Consider the following 15,000-nt stretch of genomic DNA (forward strand, 5'->3'; position numbering starts at 1 on the left):
ACAGTATTCTTTTTTACTTTTGTCATTGTCATCTTCATAGATGGTGGGCAGCCACAAACTCACAGTCACAACAACTGGCCAATAAAAAAAGATACCAGTTTTGTTCAGAATGTGTCGTCTCACATCTTTCCACACACTATTATAAAACACTCAATAGTGGGTTGGATAAAAGCCCGGCTCAATAAACAGGATCAATAAGGTGCTCATTATCAATAGAGATTAACAAGCTCCATCCCTAATCATATCCAATGTGCTCTGTTAAAATATGAGACCTCATCCCAGTGATGTCATTACGTGCGCATCCCGCATCAAAAACTCATTCAAGTCGCCCAGGGACTCATTCATGTCATGGTCCTAGGGTCCCGGGGATGCGCCTCCATTGGAGTCCATGTTCAAATATTTACCACGTCGCGGTAAAAGAAAAACATTTTAAAATTCCACAGACACCACCATTGTTAATGGGTGAAAGCATCCTACTTTACCCTACGTTAACACAAATAAAATCCACGTAGAAAGTCTTAAACAGGCGATAGAAACGTCAATGTTTTGATTCCACCGACGTCCGACTCCATTTTGCACGCCCGAATTCATTAGGGGCACATGTTTTAGTAGTTTTAATAGTTATAAGTTCAAACATTAGTCAAATTGTAAAATAAATATAAGAAATAGGCAAACATTTTGAAAATAGCCGATCTACAAGCTCACAGCCCTCGAAAACATTGTATTGAGGACTCATAAAACTTTTCTGGGACCCATTTGAATGACCACCTGTGGGTCCCGGGACCCATTACATTGAAAACCTAGTAACATCACTGATGTCATCCTACGATTACAACACAACACATAAAATATCCAATCTGTGCTTCACACAGGCATCTAGCTCCTTTCAGAACTAGTCCGAGCGTTTCAGGCAACAATCGTGCACTTTATGAAAGAAGCGTGAAATTTGGCACACAGTTAGAACATGCCATATGGAACATTTTTGGCTATAGGGGCATCGCAGATTTGTCTTGGGAAACTTGTGGGAGCCAATCAAAGTTGGGCTCTCATAGACTTTACTATACAGTAAAATAATACAAAAAATAAATATGCTTTATGTAGCATGTGAGGGGTCAAACTAGGGTTTTTTCTGGATTTGTTTCACACGAAAAACATTCCTTTCCGAGAAACGCCCGCCACAAAACTGTGAAAAGTGATGACTCATCACTAAACCATAGTTTTATGGGGACCATTTTTAGCATGTTAGCATGTTAGCATGTTTTAGAATGTTTTTTCCTGCAAAACAAATGTTTACATTGGATTCAGAATCCCGAAAAACACCTAGTTTGACCCCTCACATGCTACTTAAAGCATATATTTTTTTGTATTATTTTACTCTTTAGTAAAGTCTATGAGAGCCCAACTTTGATTGGCTCCCACTAGGGTTGCAGCGGTACTCAGTGTTACCGGTGTTACCGGTGAGCGAGCACAACACTGAGTACTTTACATGCACACCGATAACACCGTTAAATAAAAAGAAAACGCAGCCGCTGCTCTTCTCTGCCCCGAGGAGCGCAGTAGAGATGTGACGTTCGCCAACGATTCCGCTCTTTTGAACAGCTCTTTTAAATGAATGATGGGATTCGGTTCTCAATCGCGGGAGGCCGGGAGCCGTTCCTTGAGTGGGAGTGTGGAGAACAGATCCAGAATCAACGGATCATCCACAGGGCGAGGCACAGCCCATCAGTCTGCATGATGTCTCGTCCCCAGTCGCAGGGCACGTTCCAGGAGACTAGTTGTGGCTTTATAATGTCACAGCGCGCAGTAGGTAGAAAAACAACGATTAGCCAAACAAGAAAACGCGGGGCTGTTTTAACACTAACAGTGTTGTTGCTTTTTTACAAAGCTGAATTTTTTATCGAGTCGGACCTCACATTTAATGATTGAATAACGACCGAATCACGGGAGCGCGCCTCGACTTTATTACGACTGAGAAATCTTTTCAAAGTTGTTAGATGTAAGAGAGCCTTAACAGTGTTGTTGCTTTTTTACAAAGCCGAATTTTTAATATGGTCGGATGGTTGTTGTTGTTGTTGTAGCTTGAGGTAGCATTGGCTGCTACTGAGTGCTCACAAGACGACAAGACACACAACGGTGGTTGAAACGGTGTTACCGGTAATACCGGTGTTGACACGGACACGGTTTTCGGTGTTAAAAATCTCATACCGTTGCAACCCTAGCTCCCACAAGTTTCCGAAGACAAATCTGCGATGCCCCTATAGCCAAACATGTTCCATATGTTGTTCTAACTGTGTGCCAAATGTCATGTCTCTTTCATAAAGTGCACGATTCCATCAAAATACTGCCGGAAATGCCTGGACTAAACCTCTCCCTCTGCTATTAGTAAGGGGATTTTATAAGATATTTGACCAATCTGCGAAGTAAATCGTTACCAAGAAATTTCTTCACCAATGTGTTTCTAAAGGTGTGTAATAATATGTACTAAAAGGTTGAAATTCAACTCCCGGGGGAAACCTCATACAAAAACTGATTTGTGTTTGAGTCGTTTTGTGGGGGCCATTTGTAGCCCACAGAATATTTTTCGTGCAAAACAAATGCTTGCAATGGATTCAGCATCATGAAAAACCCCTAGTTTGACCCCTCACATGCTACTTACAGCAGATTTATTTTTTGTATTTTTTTCCTGTATAGCAGAGTTAATGGGACACAAACACAAATGTTTTTTCTTTATGAGGTTTCCCCCAGGAGTTGAATTTCAACCTTTTAGTACATATTATCACACACCTTTAGAAACACATTGGTGAAGACATTTCTTGGTAACGATTTACTTGGCAGATTGGTCAAATACCCTTACTATCACTCTTATCATCCACGATCGTGGATGACATTAGCGAGGAACCTCCTCTACAGCGGAGGGAGAGGTTCTGAAAGGAGCTGACAGGCCTCCAGCAGTGACCCAGCAGTACAGCGGCTGCATAACCTTATACAATATTTACAGTAATGAGGATAACCTTATACAATATTTACAGTAATGAGGCCCTGCGGTTTGTGCATAACTTAAAGGATAGCAGAGCAGCATCAAAGAGAAGCCCAACGCTGGCCATGTATGGCCTACTGGTGCGCCAGCAGAGCGCGCCATGAGGTGCCCTCACCACTGGCATCACCACAAGGAATGCTGGTCCCTCATTGGCTGTTAACTCTTTTACTGCTTCGAACATTTACGCTCATCCCAATTCTGACCGTGGCGCAAAGCCAATACGAACGCTCGTTCTTTTACCTTGTTTGAGCTCTGTAAGCTGATGAGGGGTCGCGCGGGTGTGTGCAGTAAAAAACCTCTCCCGTAACGCTGCTTTCAAATCTCCACCACACGTAAACATCAATGGATGTCCAATTCACTTCCTGGCTGTTCTCAAAGAAGGTCTCAGCAAGAACAGTCACCAACGTCATCTAGGCTCCATGGGTGGCGGGTGGCCACCGGTGGCCACCCAAAATAACATTAGCGTCTATGAGCACTTCGTCACTTCCGCCACCCAAAAGTGTCATGGCGGCGTCTCATGGTGTGCCAACTTCCGGGTGTTGTCTGTTCCTGCCTAACCTTCCTTGGCTGTTCTCTGTGGACCTGATCTAGATTATGCATTTCTACGCTCTGAACGACGGAAAGAGGGGAGGGCCATTTCACATCCTTTCATTGCATAAGGCTGCCCCCTGCCGTCAGTTTGCCTACAGTACAGATTTATGTGTCCATTGAAAAAGATTTGGTTTGGAAATAATCCATAGATAATTTTCTATATATACTTTTTGCTGGCACCAGCACAAATAAATAAATAATAAATATGGCAGTAGAACTGTTAATGATGAAGTTGCCAGAAATAAACACATACGGCTACCTGCCTACCTACGCACGCAGCCGAACGCAGTACTTGCAAGCTCTGCTAGCACGAGTAAAAAGCACCGCTAACTTTACACTATAGGTGTCAGATGGGGGTCCGTGGACAAATACACATTAATCTGGGGGGTCCTTGACCTAAAAATATTGAGAGCCACCGGTTTAAACAACATCAGGAAGCAAGCCTAAATAAGGAACTACACTTTAACAAGCCCAAAAGACTACAACCCACGACTGCCGTGTTTACAATAACACGGAACTTTACAGAAAAACAAGACCAAAGTGGCTCATGGCAAACGCAGCATCTAGGCTCTAGGGCAGGGGTCTTCAACGTTGTCAGGCCAAGGACCCCTTTGCTGAAAGAGAGTGGGGGTCCCAACCCCCACTATAGCCTATATATTCTATACCAGCGCTATTCAACCTGCGCCCCTTCATGGTCGTACCAATAACATATATTGTGTCTGTTTCAGTTAGGGCTGGGCGATTAATCGATTTTTAATCGAAATCGGATCGTTTGGAAGATTTAAAAAAACATTTTCACTTTAACTCATACCTCGCGATCCCCGTAGAGACGGTAGATTTCCCGCTGTACCGCGCTGCCATGCCCGTAGAGCCCGCAAAGTTTAATTAGCTTTAATCATTATGAAAGGATTAAAAGTATTAGCGCAGATTTTCGCTGATTCTGGCTCTTTAGGCCCGCCCCCCTAACTGTATCCGGTCATTTCCGGTCTGGACCGGATCCAGCTTTCCGTATCCAGTCTGAGCCTGGGCCATAGTCCCGCCTCCATTGGTTTACTGTGTAACAGAAGTGGAAGCTACTGGGCGATGGAACGCTCGTTTTTCAATCGGATTTTTGCGTTTGGAAACTTTGATCCAGTCTCTACACGCCTGGATTATGATCCCTGCACATATCGTGCGTTTTGTGCGCGAACGTGTCCACGTGTTACCATAGCGCACAGTTGGCTTTTTTCAATGCTTTTTCATGTAAACACTGGCTGATAAGCAGAGATACAGCGTGGCAACGGATATGTCTTTTTCAATGGGGTTTTTTGTATTCGAAAGCTTGTCACCGAGTCTACACGTCTACTAGATGAGTCGCGCACAGATTGTGCACGATGCGTGCGCGTGCCCACGTTAAAAGGTAAGGACAATTTGGCAGCTGCTTACTACAGCTATGTTTAAAATGGCAGAGAAAAAGTTAATTAGGGTAATTCTGGTACGGATCTAGATCATTAAAGCCCTGCACGGGGTCAAAAGTCCAACATAATGCAAAAGTTGTCACTTTATTTATCCCCAAATTGATCTGTCTTTGTCTACGGTTTGGAATTTATTCCCAATAGAACAAAAAAAAATCACATTTGTTTGTATTTTTTAATGAAAACAACATTTTTGAAACAATTTGTTCTTTTTAACCAAAAATGTTAAATCGAAAATCAACTTTTCTGAGAAATAAATCAGGATTTTATTTTTTAGGCCAAATCGAACAGCCGTACTTTCAGTGTGGACAATCCGTTCTGGTCATTTTTCAGTTCACTCTCCAAAACCACTAAGAAACTATTTTTGTCTTAGGCTTTTTTTGCTATTTTGTTTGTTCTAAAAAAAGAAGAAACGTTAACATTAATCGTTCCATGAACATCTTTTTGTTCAATGAGGTTTGTCCTTATAGATGGAAATGTGGCTGTTTTCTGTGTTTCCTTAAAGGTATATTCAGTGATTGTATTTCATTCAAATAAAAATATAATTGTTACATTGCCATTCATTCTCCTCACTAGAATGTGTGCTGACCATATAAGGACTTCCACCATGGCCCGTGTTACGAGCATAGCTAGATTCAGTTTTCAGAGGTGGCCAGCCAGTCCTCGACCAATCAGGGTAGAGTATGGCCGTAGTTATGTTATGATGTTTAGTTATGATGGTCAAAATACAAGTTTCGAGAACCACAGTCGCTCTGAATGAAGAACGTCTGCTAAATGCCTAGATTGTAAACTACTGAACTCATAAAATGCCACAGTCTCGTAGTAAATCAGTATTAGGGATGGCCAAATGGAGATTTTTTCTTAACCGATAACCGAAAGGCCTTATCAGTTAATTAACCGTTAACCGTTAAGGAAATGTGTTAAAAAATGCGCTATTTTAGCGATTTAAAAAAAGGGAAATACACACGTTTTTCCCCATAATAAAATGCCATATTTACACATTAAAAACAATAAAACTAGGAGAAACAAGAATGCAAATGTTTTCTAAAAGAAATTTGTTTTTGCAAAGAAACGGTGGTATTGAAATGATCAGTCTGTAATGTGATGTGCTCTCGCCAGGCACGTGCGCACATACAGCAAAGGGGGCTGGAGCACTTAACTTTTATCAACAGAATTGTCCACCAAAAGGACCTTCAGCCCATGCCTCTCTAAAATTCTGTGTACTCCCTGTCGGTCGCCTAACAACACAGCAGCAACGAGATGCTCGCATGTTGAGCAATAACTTTCAATCGTATGACTTTTGGAATGGTTGGATCGGCTAAACGTGATGTCCATTTCATTAATTTTCTTCTCTCTCGCCCGTGTTTTGTGTGTGCTGATGCAGCGATCATTGAATTTGCGACTCTGAGCTTTGTTATTTTCGCATATCCTAGCTACTCTGTAACCAAGACGACTTTAGCGTTCCTCACGTCATCAACATGTAACATTAGAAAGTTGTGTTTTAAGCTCTTCTTAAATGGGATTCAATGTGACGGGGGTCTGTTTTGTAAAATCCAATCGACGACGGAGCATTTGTTTCCTGATGAACAAGTCAGCGTGTACGACTCCAAATCAAGCAGCGTCGCAGACTCGCAGTTGCGTGAATGCATGGATGTTACACAGGCATTGGTGTCCAGAAATGTGTGACCACAGCGCGTATAGTTGCATGGTTGATGACTTGATGTTGCGTAGATATTGGTGTACGGGGCTTTTGGTGTGACACATGGGTTGATTTCCTTTTTCTTTTCTTTTTTATCAGTCAAAATTAACCGTTAGTGCTTACCGGTAACCAATTTCTTATCGGTTTAACGGTAACGGTTAGCCGTTGGCCATCCCTAATCAGTATCATACATATCCTGAAGCTGGAGACGTAGGCCTACCGATATTCAGTGATTGGGTCTAATGATCAAAACGAGAACATTATAATGGTGTAAAAAATCTATAAAAAACTAAATATTTCCACGCTGTAAGGCCAGTAAGGGACAAGATGACCCCCGGCCACTTTCATTATCACTGAATACACCTTTAATTTTTTTGGTCTACAAAATCATCCAAACCAGTGTTTCTCAATCCTTCAAAGTTCACGGTCTCTCCTTAACTCTGACAGTGTACACACGCTCCATGTTTACACTGTCAGAGTTACAGACTTGTATGGGCCCATTTAAACCCCACTAAAGAAACCCACAGAGTCACTTTGAGAACCACTAAACCGTCTACTCCTCTTTTCCCTCTACACCAAACCTCTTTGCCAGAAATAGCCGATCTACAAGCTCACAACGCCTTGTGCTGCGAGGTCCCAGAACCCCTGTTGAAGACCTCTGCTCTGGGGTCTGAATAAATGTCAGCTCCGCGAGGGAGATCTCCCAGCTGTGAGCTTGTATATCTGCTATTGTTCAATAGCTAAAGTATGAAATAATCCCAGGCCCCTCCACCTTGGGCCCTAGTAACTCAGTCCCACTCAATGTTATATGAGACACTTCAATGGTTTCATTCCAGGCCCCTCCACCTTGGGCCCTGGTAACTCAGTCCCACTCAACGTTATATGAGATACTTCAATGGTTTCATGTGGAAATAAGCCAAGTGCTTTCCTAGGATCTCCTTTTAGTTGACCTTGTACCAGTGAACTGTACCGTCATGAAACTGGACCTTTTTCTATGCAAACTGACAATAAAGTCTTCAATCAATCAATCAATCAATGAAGACATTACCAAGAGCCCTCTGATATACCAAACTCTGCTGACATCACCACCAGGAATGCTGGTCCCTCATTGGCTGTTAATGATGAGACACCGACGTACATAAATACTAGTCTGGGATCACTTCACTTTTCGGGGTTGTAACCGGTCTGGAGCGGAAACCACAACACGTCATGTTGTAGTACTCAAAGGACTACAATTTGGCCGGAAAGATCAAACCGGATTCAGTTTTAACCCAAACTATTCCCCTGCGCTCAAGGACATACTTTTAGGTCCTACCTAATAAACTCCTTGATGCGGAGTAGTTTTGCTTTTGAAAAATGTGTTTGGTATATGCATCTTTTATTCCAACTGTTAGCGACTGGCAAGACTACACTATACTAGACTACTGGAGCATTTCAATAGGGATTGGGGAAACAAACGGGGGGAACCAAATCAAATCGACGCCGCTTCTTCTAGTGGTTTCTGCGCTTTAGGCGGAAACCAAACGGCCTGTTGTGAACGAACACCTGGTAGGCGAGGTTACATAAATACATACGTACATACATAGGCCTACATACATTCCCAGATTCCCAGGCGTTTCAGGGCTACGGTCTTCAAAAATCCCTGTCACCTTCATCCATACCCAAAGTCAACTCAAACAAAGGGTCAAACTCGTTCTTCTGCTATACAACCAAAATGTGGAACGCCTTACCGAAGGCCTTAACACATGGGCGGCCAAGGTTTATAACATTTATAGCTGTTGCTGGTGCCACCATTGACTTACGTTATGTTTTGATGAGCCCCGCAAGCTTCGTGCGTGTGCACGTGCGTGTCCAGAGAAGATTGAGGAGGTACTCCATTTGTTTACAAACGCTCGCGAAACTCGCGGTAAAAAAATCGCGGTAAATTCGCGGTAAAGTGTCGCCGTGAAAACAATCAGCTCTCTGCCTCCATGGGGCTGTTTTTACCTCATTCTCAGATAAAGCCGTTCTTATGTTTCAAAGTAGAATCTAAAGCCATGTAAAATCCTTCCGTGTGGGGAGAGACAGGGGGCTTCCTGCCCTGGCTGGGTGACGTAATGGATTCAGGGCATGCAAAGGGAAGCTGCGGTCTCGAAAAGTTAACTATTTGTTGACTCGTCCCTCGACGATATAACTTCCTGTGGCAGGGTGACATCTAGTGGCCATAACTCGTCCCTGAACGCGTTTGGCTCCCCAAGTGTTAAAGGAGTGTGGTTCCCTAGCATCCTTTAAAATCGCCCTGAAAAACCACTTACAGGCGGCAGCCGTTCGCAACTGGCAATAACAAACCTAGCCCAGCCTCCCCTGACCCTTCTTTGTATTTACCTACTGTATTATTGTTTTGCACTGTTTATTTTATTTTTATTTACTTTTTTTTTTACTATATCTACTGCATTGTACTGTGTTCTATCCGTCTGTCATTCAATGTTATGTGAGATACTTCAATGGTTTCCTGCGTAAATAAGCCAAGTGCTTTCCTAGGATCTCCTTTTAGTTGACCTTGTACCAGTGAACTGTACCGTCATGAAACTGTACCTTTTTTCTATGCAAACTTCTAATAAAGTCTTCAATCAATCAATCAAACAATCAATTAATCAATCGATCAATCAAACAAACAATCAATGAAGACATTACCAAGAGTGCTCTGATATAGAGCATCGCAGTTGAAGCCCCACCCTGTCCTCACTCTCGTGTCGGAAGCGTTTTCCGCATTCATTTCTTCCATAGACATTTCATAAAGTATTTATTTAAACGTTTTTAAGCCTCGGACAAAGCCACCTCGGCTGGAGAGGAATCATGACAATATATATATATATTGTTTTAATGCAACGATTAATTAGAAAGCTGAAAAAAAGGGCAGGGTACAAGACTGTGTACATCATTATTTAAAAGATTGCGGAAACTACACTCCCATTACGAATGAAACTAGTTTCCTGAAATATATCCCTTAAATCACGCTCAGTTTAGTTATCCAGGCCAGCATATGGCCTGACATGTAGTGATTTTCATCTCTGTGGACACTCTTATCATCATCGTTAACATAGTGCATCATATTTGTAAAAGAAAGACACTCGCTCACGGAGTTCTGCTGAAGTGCAATAATCCGCCGGGAAGACAGGGGGCAGTAAGCTACTTCCGCGGTAACCGCAAGATACATGAAAGAAGAAGAAGCTAGATCAATCACAGACGTCGACTTCACCGGATCTACATTTTTAGCAATATGGGTAATGCAGTTCTTCTCCGTGCGATCTTGATTAAAACGTGTTTTTACTAAAACTAGAGTGATTGCATATACATACTCGGGGGTTCTACAGGAGCTTATAGAACCATTTTACAACCACCAGCCCAGTGGTAAGTGTACATTGAATTGCTACGACTTTGTGGCTGATAATGAAAAACCCTCTGGTGAAAATGAATGGGACGTTTAACTTCCGACACCTGTGCTCTGTACCAAACTCTGCTGACATCACCACCAGGAATGCTGGTCCCTCATTGGCTGTTAATGATGAGGCACCGACATACACACCTATGCATACAGTACATGCATACATATGTAGCCCCCACAGTTAGTACCAGCCATGAACCAGCGACAACAGCCCTGCTAATCGGGCTCAGCCCTATTAGCACGACTGGTTGTGCGTTGGACTGGCGAGTGGGAGTCCCGGGTTCAATCCCCGCTTCCGCGTATCACTACACATACATACATAGGCCTACATACATTCCCAGAATACCAGGCATTCCAGGGCTACGGTCTTCAACAATCCCAGTCACCTACAGTACATACACTGTACATACTAGCCTGGGCTGGCTTCCAATTTCTGTCTTTTGATCCGGTCGGGAGCGGATGACATCCTACGTGATTCTGTAGTCAAAACGGACAACACTTCGGCAGGAAACACCAAACTGGAAACAGTTTTAACCATAGGTTTTAACCTCTACTTGCACATGCGCTAACTATTTGCACATGAGCTAACTGGGTTGAAACTGTTTCCGGTTTGGTGTTTCCGGCCAAAGTGTTGTCCGTTTTGACTACAAAATGACGTAGGATGCCATCCGGTCTAGACCGGATCAAACGACCCGTTTAGTAAACGAAGACCAGGCTTTCCCCCAGCAGAAAGCCTGGTGACGCGAGGTTACCCTACATACATACCAAACTGAAAAAAGTACTTGCTCGTTCTGCTTGAGCAAGTAACTAACAAACAAACAGTTAAGCAGACAAACACTTAAAATAAGCCCTATTCACGGCCCGCCCACTCAGCAAATTTCTCAGCAACTTCCTGGTGCTGACGTCAATTTAGAAGGGGAAACTATAACAGAAATTGCTGGACTTAAAGCCAACAAATCATTATTTCGAACGGTAAAGTAAATTATAACGCTTTGTGCCTTTTACTATGCTGTGTTCTTGATCATGCTAGCCGTATTTTATACTGTACTATTCGGAAATTGCATTAAATTTGCGATTTATTTCTGTGTTAACTCTATGGGCTTGGCAGGGTTTTACCCCTTCAAAACGTGACTTCAGCACCGGGGGGATGCTGAGTGGGCGGGCCGTGAATAGGGCTTATAACAAAACAAACAGACAGACCAGACATGGTCTTGCAGATCTCCTCACCTTTGGCTCCTCGCAGCACGAAGCCGAACCCTTCGTTGTCCTTCTTCTGCAGCACCACGCTCTTCTCCTCCACCACCACGTCACTGTGGAGCAGATGATGAGGGTGGTGGTGGTGATGGAGCAGGTGGTGGTGGAGCCGCGACGGCACCACGGCGGCGGAGGAGGACGACGAGCGGCCGTCGGGATGAGAGCCGCCGTTTGAGCCGTTAGAAGAAGAAGCTCCGCTAACGGCCGCCGTTCCTCCACCACCAACACCTCCTCCAGCACCTCCTCCACCCAAACCCCCGCAGCCCCCCACCACGCGGAGCACGGCCACGGACGCCCGGTGGCCCCCCGAGGTGTGCACGCTCATCCTCAGGCCCAGATGGTGACGACGCTGCTGCTCCTCCTCCGCGGTGGTGGTGCCCGGGGAAGTGGGGGTGGTGCCACCGGGGTGCCAGGGTGGTGGCGGTGCCACCACCAGGACGGGCACGGAGGAGAGGAGGGCAGCGACCCCCCACCCCCCGCCACCCCCCCTCTCTCTCTCTCTAGCCTCCCACAACCACTAAGGGCTGGGATCCCTTTTTATAGGACGTTAGAAACGGTTATTCCCTCTTGATTAAGAACGGTCCGATCCGGTTCCTTCAACTGTTCATTGTGGGCTCCCTTTTTGATTGTAACGTCCCAATTCGACTAATTTAAACGATTCCCTGTTCATTAATTAACGGTCCGATTCGATTCCTTAACGGTTCATTTTTTTAACGGTTATCCCTCTTGATTAGAACGGTCCGATTCGATTCCGTTAACTGTTCATTGTTTAACGGTTCCTTCTTGATTAACGGTGCGATATTCCTCTTAAAAACCTGAGCGGTTCATTTTTAACGGTTCCTAAGCCTATATATATCGCGGCTTCCAAACCAAATGGACCCTTTTCCATGCAGCCAGGTCTGTAACTGCCACCGTTATATTCGCAACACGTCTTCTTGAGAAGAAGAAGAAACCAGCGCTATCGTAGCAGTATTATTATTATAGTCCACACAGAAGAACCGGCGATGCCTCCGCGCTCCCCAGCAGCGGTGCGAGCAGCGGCTGTTTGGCCGGGCTGTGGCAGCGGATCAGGCGGGGAGGAGGCGGCGGCGGCCCCGCTGGAAGCGACGACAAGGAGGAGACGACGATGAAGAAGAAGACAACATAAAGTCTGATAATAATAGATTATAATAAAAACATCCAAAAAGATCCAGATAGAAATGAGAGAGACAGGGGAAAAAATCCAAAGATCCTTCTCTTCACTCCTCTCCTCTCCACCTCTCTCTCTCTCTCTCTCTCTCTCTCTCTCTCTCTCTCTCTCTCTCTCTCGCACGCACACGCGCACGCACACACACAGGCACGCACAGTCGCACACTCCTGTCAACCTCTCTCTCCGTCAGTATATCCCTCCTGTCTGTATCTATATCTGTCGTCACTCAGTCAGTAGTTTGTTTCTACACAGTGTGGAGACAGCAAATGATCCCCGACTGACTCCCCGTGGAGGCAGGGGCGTCAATTGGGTATGGCAGGGGTATGCAGCTGCCATACCCTGGGTCCAGGGGGGAAAATAAAAGTTACTTTTAAATATAAATCCATGAAATGTCTCTTTGTCTATCTGTGCTGGCTATTATGTTGTTAAATTACAGTAAAATAACTCCAAATGCAAAATGTAACAAAATGGTCACTTTAACAAGATATTGTAATTATATTCTCCCCATCTTGACAGAATGGTATATTCCCAGGTTCCGCAGGTCAGCTGCACAGGTGCAATGCATTATTGTTAATTGTGGCACGTTTACTAACAGGCCAAGTTAAGCTGCACTTGAACAACCGTTCCAGGCTGCCATATCCAGACCAAGAAACCCTAGGAACGGGGGGAAAAATAGAATGTACCTACTTCTTAAAAAAATGTATCGTGCCTGTTGCTATGCTAAGGTATGGCAACATGACTGGTGTCTTGCACGCGTGCAACACCAGTCATGTTGCCATACCTTAGCTTTTTCTGAACTGATGCCACTGTGTGACAGTAACAGGAAAACTCGACCTAAAACAAACTCGACCCAAACTCGTTTCCCAAAGGGTCTGTGGCCTTAAGCTAGATGCAGAATAGACCGAAATCTAATCTTTGCTTCTGGGGGTCCCTGGAACAAAATATTTTGAGATGGGGCTCCGTGGCTAAATACATATCATGCTGGCCGGGGGTCCTTGACATGACAAAGTTTGAGAAACAGAAGCAAAATATTTTGTTCCAGGGACCCCCAAAAGCAAAGATTAGATTTCGGTCTATTCTGCATCTAGCTTAAGGCCACAGACCCAACAGGACTGTGGGAAACGAGTTTTGGGACGAGTTTGACGTCATCACCACTTTATTCTTGAAAAATAGCAGATCTCACAGCGCGGCGGCTGCCTGCGAGCTTGTAGATCTGCTATTTTTGAAAAATCGTGGAAAAAGTGTGCAAATCTTTGAATATAAGTATTTTTTTAAGCGAACATTTGTAACTCAAATTTTGCTTCTGGGGGGTGGTCCCTGGAACTAAATATTTTGAGATGGGGGTCTGTGGCCAAATACATATCATTTTGGGGGTCCTTGACATGAAAAAGTTTGAGAACGACATGGAAACGTAGGTTTCTTGCACACATTTTCTCGATTTTTCAAAAATAGCAGATCTGCAATCTTGTATATATTGTATACATGCTGTTTTTCAATAGTTAACATTCATGGTGGGCCCGCTATGAATCCCAGAATTTGGTGTGACGCCCCTCTACTTACAAGTACAATTTTGAGGTATTTGTACTTTACTTGAGTATTTCCAATTTCCAATACTTTTACTTCTACTCCACTACATAATATAGGATCCAAATATTGTACTTTTACTCCACTACAATTATTTGAAAACTTTAGTTACTAGTAACTTTGCAGGTATACATGATTATATTATAAAACATACATTGATGCACTTCAGCCCTATATTTTATACCTTGGCTATTTGAAAATAGAACCACAGTCGCTCTGAATTAAGAACGTCTGCTAAATGCCTAGATTGTAAACTACTGAACTCATAAAATGCCACAGTCTGGTAGTAAATCAGTATCATACATATCCTGAAGCTGGAGACGTAGGCCTACCGATATTCAGTGATTGGGTCTAATGATCAAAACGAGAACATTATAATGGTGTAAAAAAATCTACAAAAAACTAAACATTTCCACGCTGTAAGGCCTTTAAGGGACAAGATGACCCCCGGCCACTTTCATTATCACTGAATAAACCTAAAATGGTCAAACATTGGCTACAATATTGGCTATTTTGGCTACATGCCATCCCTGTTGATATAAAATATACTTTATAAGCATAAAGGTGGACACAACAGTAATCAGATTAAGTAAATTTAGCAGATCCTTATACCCATAAGGGCCACGAAATACTTGAAAGGTATCCCTCTAAGTTACATTGTGAACTGATAAAAGCTGATGACTTATTTGCGATTAATCGCGCGATTAACTCATTCTGTGCCAGCGCCCTCTAGGGGCCAAGGAATGCCAGGGTATCTCTCATAGGCGA

The 15,000-nt window shown here is 43.7% G+C and overlaps 1 protein-coding gene across 1 annotated transcript in view; it reads right to left on the reverse strand.

The window, feature by feature from the left end:
* The window catches only part of shank2a (SH3 and multiple ankyrin repeat domains 2a), a gene marked incomplete at its 5' end in the record, with an annotated part of 314,465 nt that overhangs the window by 114,977 nt on the left and 184,488 nt on the right, over positions 1-15,000 (reverse strand). Inside the window, 1 exon segment of the mRNA XM_080730420.1 lies at positions 11,433-11,515. Coding sequence (XP_080586546.1) covers positions 11,433-11,515 — 83 coding nt within the window.

The sequence above is a fragment of the Nannobrachium achirus genome, assembly GCF_963921795.1.
Source record: "Nannobrachium achirus genome assembly, chromosome: 7".
Taxonomy (NCBI): domain Eukaryota; kingdom Metazoa; phylum Chordata; class Actinopteri; order Myctophiformes; family Myctophidae; genus Nannobrachium; species Nannobrachium achirus.